Raw genomic sequence first — 13,551 nt, forward strand, 5'->3', positions numbered from 1 at the left:
CAGTGAGAACTCTGGTCTCAGACTCTCAGACTTGTGTTTTATATTCTCAATCATCCTGCAATCCCAGAGCCCAGGAGGGAACCCCATGGTTCCTATTACTCTCGTCTCCTCATGAGAAACTGGGCTTTTACCACAGGGGAGCTGAAGAGAAAGAAGGTTGTTTTCTTATTCTCTACCACTAATTTAAGGGCTCCCCCCATTTATCAGTGCCTCAGCTGGGCAGTCCAGTCTGTTAGTCCCAGAGGTAGAGACGGAAACGAAAGAGGGTCAAACACCTGGGCCTTTCTGGCACATAAATCATTCTGTGAATGCAAACAATTTAGTAGTTATACAGGTGGTTTCTCAGAGCAAGGAATGCTCATCCTGCCGCTGCTTATGCTTATCTATAATTTAAGAGGACCAAACAGCTTCTGTCACACTGTGGGCTTCCAAGGCTGGTGTCATTAATACACAATTATACACATGTGGAGCAGATCACCAAGGATCAGGCCTCTTAATAAACCACTTCACCCAAAGCTATGGTTTAGATGTCATTTTCATTTCCTAAAAGGATTCACCATAGTGTGCCTTTAAAAGCTAGTTTTGCTCATGCATTTAATTTATGATTCCATTTACAGAGATATGAATGCCTCACAACTTGTCAGAAACACATCTTCTGAATAAAACAAGGTACTTTTCCCTGCCTCAGAACGCCGTCCTTGATCTAGACCTATTCTGAGTGCCTAGCAATGGATGAAAGTCGTTGCTGAGGGGATATGTTACTTCAGGTGGGGTGGGACTTGATGAGGACATACATCCCAGGACAGAGAGGCTGACCAGAAACAAGGCACCCAAGGCTGAGAATGTTACTATGGATAAACATTTTTAAACAGCTGTCATTTCATGGTAGGAAGGCAAGATTGTCAAGCTGGTGATAGGAGAACAGCAAGGACAGACTTGACAGCCCAGATTGTTAGCAGCTAAACTAAACCGGAGAATGAGAAAAAAGAAGAAGAAGAAAAAAAGAAACCAACCACTAAGACACCAAGCGGAACTGGGTGGCAGAAATACTTGGAGGGATCCTGACAAGGCAAATTTCTTTCTCTTCACACAAGGAAGTCCGTCTCTGACAAGAGTGCGGAGGTTCATCCACCACAAATCTCCACTTAAAACGACAGGCACAGGAGGATGAAATGCCCTATTGCCAGACACCTACAGGCTGAATGAGGAATAGAAACCAGGGAGGGACAGAGCTCCCAGATCCTGGAATTTAATTGCTAGACCGCCGTTTTTGCTCCTCGACTTCATTAAATTCAGGTTAAGGACTACCCACACGATGTCCTTCTCGTGTAAGGTACATGGCAAAGCAGAACCAGCCACCGCCGCGTCCTTCCAGGCAGGATGTGAGTGTGAATGCTTACAGAGGCCCCAGGTCGGGAAGTTTGCTGTGCTGCGCTCCTCGGAGCAGCACCACTGACCTGGCCACACACATACCGTCCCCCCACACACACATCTGACACTTTCCTCGCCACCTCAAAGCGCACGCGCTGAGAAAAGGCCAGTTCTCGCCGCGAAGAGAAGGTGCAGCCTGGGAAGTGTCCCCTGGCCCTTTCCTTCGGTCTCTCCGGCTGATTTCGTCTCGGCGCCTCTCAAACTCGCGGTTCTCAGGAGGAATTCCGAGAAGAAAAGGCAAAAGGGCAGACTTACCTAACTCCTCTGAGCTGTAGGGCGCGGGAGAGGCTTCCACAAACTCACTGTCTGGAAGAAGAAGAAAAGCAGAAAACAAAAATAGAGTCGCAACCATTCAGGACGAATCGATTAAGCATCCGTTACCGCGCAGATCCCTTACAAAAGCGCGGGTTTCTCTCTCCCAGCGATCAGAATCCGGGAACCCGGGGCCACGCAGGGTTCGGGACGCCCGATGCCCCGGGGTTAAGAAATTGCCAAAGACAGTTGGGGAGCAATTCGGCCCAGAGACCGAACATCTTCCAGGCGCGAGCAGGTGCGCGCCAACTTTCCGCGGGTGCGACCCCACGGCTCCCAGTGCCTGGCGCGCCTGGCCGCGACCTCATCCTCTGTCCTCAGCCCTCGGGGAGCATCGCTGCCTCCGCCGGGCCTGGCGCCGACCCTCCAGCACCGAGAAGCCCCAAAGTTTCCAGGCAGGTCCTGGAAGCCCAAAAGCGCGTGGCAGCAGCGGCGGCGGCGAGCACCCGCGCCCATCCAGCGAGGCGCCGGGCGCGCATCCCCGCCTCCCGTTGCTAGGCGACCGCGACCGTCACGCTCTGCAGCAGCGCGCGCGCTGCCTCCCAACTCTCCGTTGGAGGGTGTCCTCCCTTCCCCCACTCCACCTCCTTTGACCACTTATTAAAAATTAGAGCATAACCAATTCTAAAACGATTCCTGCTTTTTTGTATTACGTCTGCCCTACTCCGATGCTTGGGAAATCGTTTGTTCTGTGTTTCTCATGGGGAGATGCAGGATTTTCAAAGCTTGAATATGTCTTGCAGCGAGGGAGGAGGAGCTTCAAATGCCCCTCAACCCACTCTTTCTTTTTGAACCTGAATTCTAACTCCAGTCCAAACAATATTTCCTCCCCTTAAGAGACCACCTGGTTCAAGGAGGAAAGGTGATATGTCTCCATTTCACAGGTAGGGAAACTGAGCCTCAGAAGTTAAGTAACTTATGGATGACTGCATAGCACTGTGATGGTGTGTGCGTGTGTGTGTGTGTGTGTGTGTGTGTGTCTGTCTGTCTGTCTGTCTGTCTGACTGAGGAGAGCAGAGCAGAGTTGAGCAGTTTCAAATACAGAATGTAGAAACAGAAGTTATGGTCCGAGAGGCCGAGCTGTAGGTCCTAAAGTAATTCATGTCAGCTTGTGGGAATCTCTCTGGGTCAGTGGCCTGAATAACTTGAGCAGATGCATTATTATGTATTTTCCCCCAGGACTGACTGCTCTGCCTGGGAGAGCCCTGGGCTTTTGGAATGTGTTCCAGAGAGAGAGCCCGCACCGATGCCAATGCCGGGAGGATTTCAGAGGAAGGAAGGAGCAAACACGGGAAATGGTTTTCCCTTCTCCCTCCTTGTCCCCGGAGACTGGATTCAACAGCCTGGGCAACCTCCTGGGAACTTTCTGTAGTCTCCAAGTGATCAGTTCACCAGCTGCAGGAGCCTGAGGGCCCCGGAGCTGTGCCAGTGTGCTGTAATTCTGTAAACACTCAGCCGTCTCTGGGTTTTCCACTGTCAGCTTTTGGTTTACAAATTACCTTGGAGGACAGAAAGAAGCCACTTTAGCCATCACTGCTCAGGGAGGAATGCCAGGGAAGCAGGGTGGGGCTGTCCTTCCCCACGGAAGCAGCCATTCTTGAGCTGCCTAGCCTATCCTCTCTATCTTCTTCCCCACCCTCCCATCCTCCCCCCAACTCCTGACCGTCTGAGCTCCCAAATCCAAGTAAATGTGCTTGGGTGAATGTTTGCATGCATCACACCATCCCCTCCCACCTCTAGAATCCTCCCATTTGCCCTCCGGAATTCATGGTTCAACACCAACAAAATCCCCAATATCCTCAGCCTCTTCTCTGAATGTTGCTTTCAATTTCTTACTCTGATCAAAACCTGGCCCTCCTTAAAAATAACATACCATATCACCCACCACTCCTACTTATTGCAGCCATCTACAGACCCTTGGGTTATTCCACCTCGTTCCTTGAAGATATTGGCATCTGGCTAACTGTCACTTTCCTCAATACCATTCCTGTGATAATTCTTATTTCCGAATATAAATAGTGGATTCTTCTCATACTCTGGTCTCCCAACTCTTCAACATCCTCTCCCTTCCTTGACCTCCTCCAACTATTCCAGCTTCCTGCTCTCAGAGTAACACCATTCATAATCTCAATGTCAGGCATTCTACTCTCCAACTATCACTCCTACCTTTCCAGCTTATTCTCTCTGTTATCCTAATGCAATGTCTCCTTGACCCTAACAGCACCTGTAATTTACTTATCCCATGACCTTTTCTCAGTCCCTTACTCCCCTCATGACCTCCCTACCTCATTTATCTACCTTATTTTCCAGGTTTATTATTATCATTTCTCTTTTACATACACCTTCAAATTCATCTCTCTTTCTCTCTGTACTACTTACCTAAAAAAACCACAACCCTGATAAAATCAATTCTCCACCTTCTCTCTGCCAGCACCCGGATAAAAAATGGTTGGAGAAGCATACCATCATGCTGCCTCGTCTTATTTTCAATTCGTGACCGCAACCTCAAGTGGACCTTAGTGCAGCCCCACAATCTATATTTGCCTCGATTACTCACTCTCCTGCTTCTGTTACTAGGGAGGAACCTCCTGTACTCCATCTAATGCCAAGTCCTCCATGTGGAACAGATCGTGTGCCCTCTCACCTGGCTTTTCCCCTTGCCTACCTAAATTAATGTTTTCCTCTGTCCTAGATCATTACCATCAGTATGCAGACATGCCACTATGTTCCTATCTTGAAAAAAAAAATCCTTCCTTAACCACCACTCTCAATTCTCAGTTGCCCTTTACAACAAAACTCATTAAAAGAATTGTCTACACTCATTGTGTCCACTTCTTCCTTTTGCTCTTAAAGGCAAACAGGCTTCCAAAGTAGCTCTTGTCAAGGTCAAGACTAGCCTTGCCATTGCCAGCTCTGATGGTCAGTTCTTGGTCCTAATAGGACCAACTTTTGACCCACTCATCCTATGAGTGGAGGGGCTCAGATGGACTGTCTGCAGGATCCGTCTCCTCCATTTCCCCCTCATATCAAGAGAGAGCTAGCCTTTGTGTTCCAAGAAAGACAGTCTATAGAGGGCTCTGGGGTCAGCTAGACCTTGGTTCTAATACCAGCTCTACTATTAACTAGTAATTTCTGCCAGCCTCAGTTTTCTGCAAAAATGGAGATAATAATCAGACCTAACTCATGAGGTTGTGGTGAGAGTACAATAAACTAATACACTTAGAGCCCCCACAAGGGAGACTGTCACATTGTGAAAATCAAGTAAATATGATTTATTATTGGATGGCATGCTCCTTTATAGCTGAGAAAAATGGGCTCTTTTCTTTCCTTTAACAACTTTGAGTTACTGAAAGGAGTCGCTAACCACAGAGTATGCTTCAAATTACAATATTTGAAGGGCAATATTACATTGTCTCCAACTTTTAGTTTGTGCTCTAAGAGTTGGCTTGAAAGTTGGTTACCTGGAGCTGGGAGCGGGTTTTCCCCTTAGGAAGAGTGTTGTAAATGTTCCCCCGCCTCCAGGTTCTGGAGACTGCCAAGCTGTTCTAACATACAACGGACTCTACTTCAATTTGTTCCTATAAATGGATGACTCGTAAGCCAAGAACTTTCCTTACAGCACCTTAGTTATTTGAATTTCCTAATCAACCAAAGGTTAATGGGAAAATATTTTTCTTGTTTCAATGTTTGCTGTTGAAAATTTTTCTAAAATACATGCTTCCAATTTTCCATCTTAGGAAGCAGAGCAGATCGAACAATAATATTTCCTGTTAATCAAACAAACATTTATGGGGAATTTACCATGCTTCCAGGACTGTGCTAGGAACTGCAGATACAAATGTGATCAGAACAGGTTCCTGCCCTCACGTCTCTCACCTTCTAACAAGGGGTTCCATGACAGAGGACCTTACTGAACCTCGGGCAGTGTCCAAAGTGCCTATCTGTACTCGACTTTTATAGGCTTCTTATAAAGAAGTGGTTCTGCTGGAGGATCACTGAGTTATAAAGGACAGTGCATGAGTTTATAGGTTGGAGTCTCAGTGCTGTCAATAATTAGGGGGCAATCTCAGGGATGTTTCTAAACCTCTCAGAGCCTCAGTTTTCTGACAATAATACTAACTCATTGGATTGTCGAGAGAAGCAAAACTTGTGAAGAGTGAGACAGACCAAGCACGGTGCCTGGCACCCAGTGAGTGCTTAGTAAATGTTGCTTTCTCCCCCACATAGAGGGCTTGAGCCTGCCGGAGTCCCCTCTTTTGAATGTCCTGGGAGGAGACTGAGCCTCCTGCTGCCATAGCCCCTGCAGACAGGAAGAGGGAGTCTTTCCTTCTATTTCTAGGGCAGCAATTATTAGAGAGTGGGACATGGGCAGAAAGCGGCAAGAAGGAAATATTTCTAGGGCTCAGGGTGAAATATTTCTGGGACTCAGGTTTCCCATAGAAATAGATTACACAGGGGGCTAATGTCTCACGTCCACTCATACTATTGCCCTGCTACATCATGAGTTGAGCAGGTTTTTGGGACCTAGCCTGGGAACCCAACCCCTAGCTTTAATGTTCATATACATATATACACACATATACATATATATGTATATATATAATTATATAGTGTAAGACAGTACACAATATATAATTCTAAATTAGTTTTACTATATAAGCAAATAGTATAAGTTCAAAGTAAAGGAAAAAACAATATATAAAAATGTATAATTCTAAATTAATTTTTGTTAAATAAGCAAACAATATATTTCAAGGTAAAGGAAAAAACACTTAGTACAGATGAGTATAAAATGAAAAATGAAAGTCCTCTTTCCCATCCTATCCCAGTCTCCATCCCCAGACTGAAACACCATCCACAGCTTCTTGCGAGTCCCAGTGGAGATTTTTTTTTTTAGGCATATTCAAATGTGTATATGAATTGTTTAAACAAGTTAGATATCATATTATAAATTCTAAATTAAAGGCAATAAGTTTCTAAATGTAATTTTGGTCAGCTCCAATCATAAGCTAGGGTGTGACTATTTTCTGTTTAGTAGGGCAAGAAAGTGTACAAAAAGCCACAGAAAAAAGTCTCATCAGCTATTAGAAAACAATAAAACTTTGAACAACATGTAGGCATTTGAAGGGTATATACTTCAGTTATCTGGAAAACTCCATCAGAACCCTTGTTCCTTGGTAAATGAAGTTTGGTTATATAGCAACATTGGATGTAACTCTAGGATCAAACGAATCCTTGGCTCTATTTCAGGAGCTAAGAGCTCTTAGCTCTTGGGGGGGCAGCTGGAAGAGAAGTTCTTAGCACAGTGCCCATCACAATATTCTGCTTACGGTGCAGAGACTGCAGGCCAGGGCCGGGCCCATGCCCGCAGCAGTCTGCCACCATCCCCTGGCCAGCTGCTGCTGCAGAGGTGGCAGGGCCTGCCTTGACTGCAGTCTCTGCTTGGAGGAAAGGCCACAGAGAGGGCCCCTGTTTCTGTCCCCAGCCGGCTTTTATGGGCTGCTTTGACTCCGGGGTCCTCAGGGGCTACACAGCTCCTTGGTCAGTGGAGAACGGGAGGAGATGGGGTTTCACACAGATGTGGCTTCTTCCTCCAAGAGATGGGTGAGGAGCTAAATGAAACATGGGGAGAAGCTTTTTTCAGCCAAGGTATGTCATCAATTCCCTTTGCAAGAAAGAGTTACACAAATGTCATAGTAACAAGTCAGAATGGTAGCCAGAGGATCTGTGCTAGGATCTGTGTCCAACTTTCCCAACCCCAACCCCTGGGATGTCACCTATTTCAAGCATGAGAGACAGAAAGATGTGGGCTGAGCCCTCCTGTCTTCCTCTCCTGCCCAGCACTGCCTTTTGCTCTTCTTCCCTGCAGGTAGCCTTCTGTCTCCTGGAGGCCTTCTGCTAGTTAACAGCAGAGCAGAGTGGAGAAGCAATGCCTGCCCCTCCTCCTCTCCTCTCCCTGGGGAGCGTGCGCAGGCCTGATTTAGGAGGGAAGAGCGGGCCGTGGCTGCCTGAGCTGTATCCTCTTAGGATAAGCCAACAGAGGACACCAAGGACAAATGTATGACCACCCATAAGGTTTCATCAAAAAGATATTTGCTCTTAATTGGTCACAGCATTAGCTCCAGGCCCGAATTGACCCAAAGGACATTTCTCCTCTTAGGCTTTAATATTCTTTTCTTTTGGTATAATCCCACTTCTTTATAATCCTTGATGAAAGTGAGAAAGAAAACATAGTTGCTTTATTTCCCTTAAATGAAAATTAAGCCTCAGATAATGGCTTTAAGTGTTTCGTAACTTCCAGAAGAAAGAAATGGGCTCTATAGGAAAAATAACTATATCTCACCTGAAAAAAAACTCATTATCCTTAGCAGAGACAATACAAGCCAAGCAATGATATGAAATTAAGTCTGACAGGAAGCCAAGGATTTATTTTGGTAAAAATGCTAAATATATTCTCCAAAAATTCAAATACCAATGCAGTAGATGTTATTAACAAAAGCAAGGTGTTTTGTGAAATATGTAAACAAATTGGATCCGTCCAGCCCCCCAGGATTCCTATTACCAACTATGGAATGCAGATGAAGATTTAAAAGGCTCCTCACTCAATAGCATATCAAAGGAAATAAACTCTGGCTGAGCCAAGAAGCTACTAGAAGGTGTATGTGGACATGAATCAGAATAAAGAACCGTTCCAAAAATACACACAGAAAAAGGTCCCTGCAGAGGAAAATCATACACTTCCAACTCACACTCAGTTGTATCTATGGAGTGAAATCAGACAAAACACCCTGTGTTAAGATTAAGGGCAAAAACATTTGCTGCAATTGAAATCCATGACTAAACCATTAAAAAAGAAATCCATAGGATGAATGCAAATTTCTGCTGAGATGCAGAGACCACTCTGATCTCATATTTTCCATCCCAGCATCCTGGACAGAGGCCTGAGAGGGAATTGCTTCCTTCAGAGACTGCAAATAAAATCGTCCTGGGCTGCATAGGAGCCTCTCCTCTTTCATGTTAAATTGATTTTTCCAAGAAGCTATAGACTTTGCAGTCTGCGTAGTATAGCATAGGTGCTAGAAGGAGAAGCAGACGCCTAGGTTCTAGCCCTAGTTTCACCACTAATCTTTGATAAGTCTCCAAACCTGCCTGGACTGTGATCTCCTCTGTAAAATGAAAAGACCTTTATGAAACTTGTTTCAAAAGATGCCAATAGGAGATCATGGATAAGAGATTCCATTGTATTAGTCTTTTTACCATACTGTATGCAAGAGAAGTAGATAAAAAGGATCAAGCTTCACAGAAAGGTGGAGATGCCGAATGGTGTTGCCCTTTGAAACTGACAGAGCACAGCTCTGGAGTACAAAGACCTGGGTTTGAATGGAAGCTCTGCTGGCATTGGCTGTATGAGCTTGGCTTATTTATCTTGCCTTTCCAAGACTCAGTTTCCTCATCTGCAAAATGGAGATAACAATAACTACTTGATGAGATTTCAGTGAGGATTTGAATGAAATGAAATAATGCCCATGGCAGCGCTTGGCACACAGAGTGCTCTCAGAAAAAGTTCCTTTCTTCCTTCCTGAAGTGTTAAAACTCTCCCTGACCTTGAAGGGCACCAGAAGGGAAATCTGCTCCTTCCTGTTTTTATCACCATAATGGGAACAGCACCACTAAATTTCTAGACACAGCTGGCCCCTACTGCCAGGTTGTGTTTCCCACACTTCCTTCCTCTCCCAGAATGAGGAACTTAAGCGGGTTGAGTCCCCTGGGAAGAGTGGATGACAGCAGGATTCCCAAACAGCTGAGTGAACACATCTATAACAGGAAGAATAAGTGTTTTATGGATTCACTGAAAAGGGCTATGGAGGCCTCCCCTCCTGCACCAAATCCCCACACGTATGATGTGGCAGCTGGCAAATTGAAGGAGCAGGCAGCTCAGCTTGCAATGCACAGTGAGAGACAGGGCTCTGGCTCAATACTGGTCCCTTCTGTTTTGTGTGTCAGGCACTGCGTATGATTTCATTTGGAAAATGTGTTCCAGACCTTTAAAATAAGTTTGTAAAATCACTGCCCCAGGTCCTTGAGGGTATTTCTAGGCGTGTAGGAAGCGGGAGTGGCAGAGGGACTTTCCTCCAGAAACTCCGTATCACCCCCGGACATCCTGGGCTCTCCTGAGCCAGTTTCCTGGAGGCTGTACCACCCAAATGGCAGCCCGAGATGCTCTGAGGATAGCACAAAGGCAGATGTTGCGTGGATCTGGCCCTCCCTCAAGGCCTGTGACTCACCAGGATGACTGAGCCTCCCTGGCAAATAATGTAGTTCTCAGAGGACTCCATGAAGCCAAGTACAAAACCCTGAGGCCTGGAGACTTCCAGGACTTGCCCTCGTACTCCACGAGAAATGAAAACCGTTTTAGCCCACATTGGGCCTCAAAGATGGAACGGCTGGTACTAGCCAGTGGTGGGAGAGGTGGGACAGGGGTATGGGGCGTGGAGGAAAGATGTTCGGAAGCAGGTGGGCAAAAGCCATGGCAATGCATTAGCTGAGGCAGCTGTAGGAGGGTCTTGGATGACAATCCACACATTGCAACACCACTGTTTACTTTCTGGCCCTGCTCAGAGCTGGTTCTCTTTTCTACTATGACAATGAAATAACCAGCAATAAAAATCTTAACTGGACCACCAGAGCCTTAAACTGAGAAGGCAGAGGAGAGGATGTTGGAGGGTGAATTAAGGAGCAGTAGCCCACGCTGGCTCTAGATTTGGCAGACCTGGGTTAAAATCCCCACTCTGCCATTTACCATACTTGCACAAGTATCTCAACCTCTTCAGGCTCAGTTCCTTCATTCATAAAATGAGAATAAGGTTGTTGTGACAATGAATTGAGACAGTCTATATCTAGACAAAAAAGGCTTAGCATAATGTCTGGTGTAATGTATCCATCTAAAAAATGATTACCAATATTTTTTTGTAATTTGTCCAATTCTGACTTAAGTCTGCCACTTAGGGGCTTCCACTTTGTTTCTGAGTGTATTTCTCATCTCACTTCAAGATTTCACCAGGTCCCCATTTTGTCGCCCCACCTAGACCTCTGAAGATCTGAGCCCTTTCCCTGAACCCCAGCCCAGGCCTCTGGGAACCTCCCTAATACCAGCTGCCCACAAGGATTTTCAAATTTCAGCCACATTGATTTCTTGTTATGGTGCTTCGCCCACAAACCATAGCACTACCATGCTCTGCCTTGGACACCTCCATCATCACAGACTGATTGTCTGAACTGGTGCCAGATATCATGGTATCTGTTGCTCACCAGAGCTAAGCTCCTTCATCAGCCCCAGAAGCTCATCACTTACCTGAGAACAATGCCTCTCCTTTAGGCAGATCTAGACACAGGTCTGGTTCCCCTTCCTTCTAGCCAGCCACGCCCCAAAGATTGTACATACACGACATGGTGAACTCACGGATGGATGTGCTAGGGCTTGGAGCTGGTTACAATAAGCAGTTTCTAGCCACCCCTTTGTCACAGTGATCCCTAATGCTCCTTTCTATTCTAAAATTCTATGATGGATGATTCCATTGCCTAGGTTACAAAAGCACTGGCAGACAAACCACACCTACTTTCTTTCTGTCCTCTGCCTTCAAGCTTTGGTGAACAAGCCTGGGGTCATTGAATGAAATGCTATAGGTGAGCTGAAAGTAAGGTGAAGTGATATGGTGGTGCCAGAAGCAGTTGTGCAACAAGTTGGGTTGCCACAGTTAAAAACGGCTCTCAATGAAAGCAGAGATATGCAGACGATGTGCTCCTACCCATAATTCCTTCAATCACCCATTCATGCATTAGGCCACTCAGCCAGCCAGCCATCAAATATGCATCAAGGATCTGCCAGGATGCTTGTGAAAGGAATGCAAACATGAATAAAACAAGATGTCTGCCCCAAGAAGCTCATATGCTGTCCAGATATAGACAATCACAATACAGTGTGTTAAGCACTGTGACACAGGAATCTGTGAGTTTTTTGTTAGCACTGAGGAGGGAACTCTCATTCAGACCAAGATCAGAGTGGGTAGAGGACAGCAGCAGGAAGAGATCCCAGAATAGATGACTTAAGTTGAAGTTTCAAACATGAGTAGGAGGTGGCCAAGGAGAAGGCAAATAGAATAACAGCTTTTGCAAAGGCTCACACATGTGCGAGACCATGCTGTATTCAAGGATCCAAAGGTAGGTCAACATAGCACTGAGGAAGGGGTTTGAATTTAGCGATGAGCAGCAGGAGATGAGTCTAGAGAGGCAGGCAGAAGTCAGAGTAGGAAGGGCTGTGTGTTGAGCTGAGGAGGTTCAACTTTATTCTATGGGCTGTAAAGAGATACTGGCTTAAGAACCTTTAAAAAGTGGCTAGAGTGCCAGTGTGACAGTGCACAGGAGTGAACAGCTGTTGGTTTTTGGCTGGACTGCATTCCTCTCTCAGAGCATCGACCTTCCTTTTGGGGAATCTCCCACTGTGTGCAGTAGTCTTGGTTGGAAGATGTACCCTGGTGTAGTGCAGAAGCTCAGTAAATGTTTGTTGCTGTATAAGTTACCCCATTTTAGAGATGGGGCACATGGTGATCTCCATGTGTATATCTTGCTCTCTCTTTTGTATTCTCAGTGCTTGGCACACAGTAGATGCTCAATAATATTTGTTGAATGAATGCATGAGCAACAAACAGATGGTTGGCATATCCTTGCTAAAAGCATCATGTGAATGCATCACCCTCAGTGGCCTTTGATCTCCCCATCTGTAGAATGGCTCCTACCACTAAAGTAGATCTCCAGTAGATTTGGGGGATGGTGGGAGGTGGACTTTTAGACCTGAGAGGACCACAGCTCTGAGTCAGGGTTATAGCTCTTACGTTTGTATACTCCACTCCAGGACAGTAGCTACATCCCACTCTTTAAAGTTGGGTTGCACTAATCAGATGGTAGTACAAAGAAAAAGAAGGGAAGGTGAGATGACCTACTTTGTTTATACTGATTGCATTATCCTCAACCTTAATCCTTGCAGGGCTGTTGAGAGGAGAGGACACAAGATAAGCAGGAATACTGTGTCTAGTACCTGTTAGGTGCTCAAAGATGTATGATTAACTCCCCACCTGGCTAGGGTAAGGGCTCAGTAAATGAGAGTTTCATTACTCATGGTCCTTATCACAACCCTACAAAGTAGGCATTCTTACTCTCATGTTAGAGCTGAGGAAACGATAGATTTTCTCAAGGCTGCATAGCCTGTAGGTAGGAAATTCAGGATCTGAACCCAGCTCTGTCTGGCTCCACCACTCAGCTGCTTTTGAAAAGACAAACAGCCCTGGCACGTACTGAGTACAGCTGGGTTGACACAATGAGTTCAGGAGTTGAAGAGTACCACGTGAATCAGGGACATCAAAATCAGCCATACCCCCTCTAGCGTTGGCAAAATGATGGATTCCAGCATGAGACAACCAGGTTCCTTCTTCCAAAGGCCATTTTTCACTGAGGTCCATGCTTCTAGTAAGTCTCTTGTATGTGCTGCTCTCAGATCAAATGGAATCTGCTGAAATAGATAATGAGCACAAAAAAGAGAAGTGAATTACTATTGATGCTCTCCCAGGAGGGGAAACTTTCTTGAAGGAAAACAGTCAGTTTCTAGTTCTTTATGTTTTTTTAGCATGCAAAGATTGTGGCCAGGATTCAGACTTGCGTGGCCTGAGTGTGAGATCTTCCAATGAGGCTGCTCAAGTCCACAAACCATGGCTTCCCTCTCCAGTCAGTTAACAAATGTTTACGAAGCAACAATCA

General features: G+C 45.8%; 1 protein-coding gene across 2 annotated transcripts in view; it reads right to left on the bottom strand.

Annotated features, from left to right (window-relative positions):
- The window catches only part of AMOTL1 (angiomotin like 1), a 156,729-nt gene that overhangs the window by 120,340 nt on the left and 22,838 nt on the right, over positions 1-13,551 (bottom strand). Inside the window, exons 2-3 of one of the 2 annotated variants that reach the window (XM_058545387.1) lie at positions 13,172-13,306; positions 1,687-1,737 (exon numbers count right to left, since the gene is read on the bottom strand). In XM_058545387.1, coding sequence (XP_058401370.1) covers positions 1,687-1,737; positions 13,172-13,256 — 136 coding nt within the window. In that variant the 5' untranslated portion in view covers positions 13,257-13,306. Of the gene's footprint in view, positions 1-1,686; positions 2,130-13,171; positions 13,307-13,551 lie in introns of those variants that run through there. The other variant, XM_058545385.1, reaches the window with a different exon arrangement.

The sequence above is a fragment of the Diceros bicornis genome, chromosome 7, assembly GCF_020826845.1.
Source record: "Diceros bicornis minor isolate mBicDic1 chromosome 7, mDicBic1.mat.cur, whole genome shotgun sequence".
Taxonomy (NCBI): Eukaryota; Metazoa; Chordata; class Mammalia; order Perissodactyla; family Rhinocerotidae; genus Diceros; species Diceros bicornis.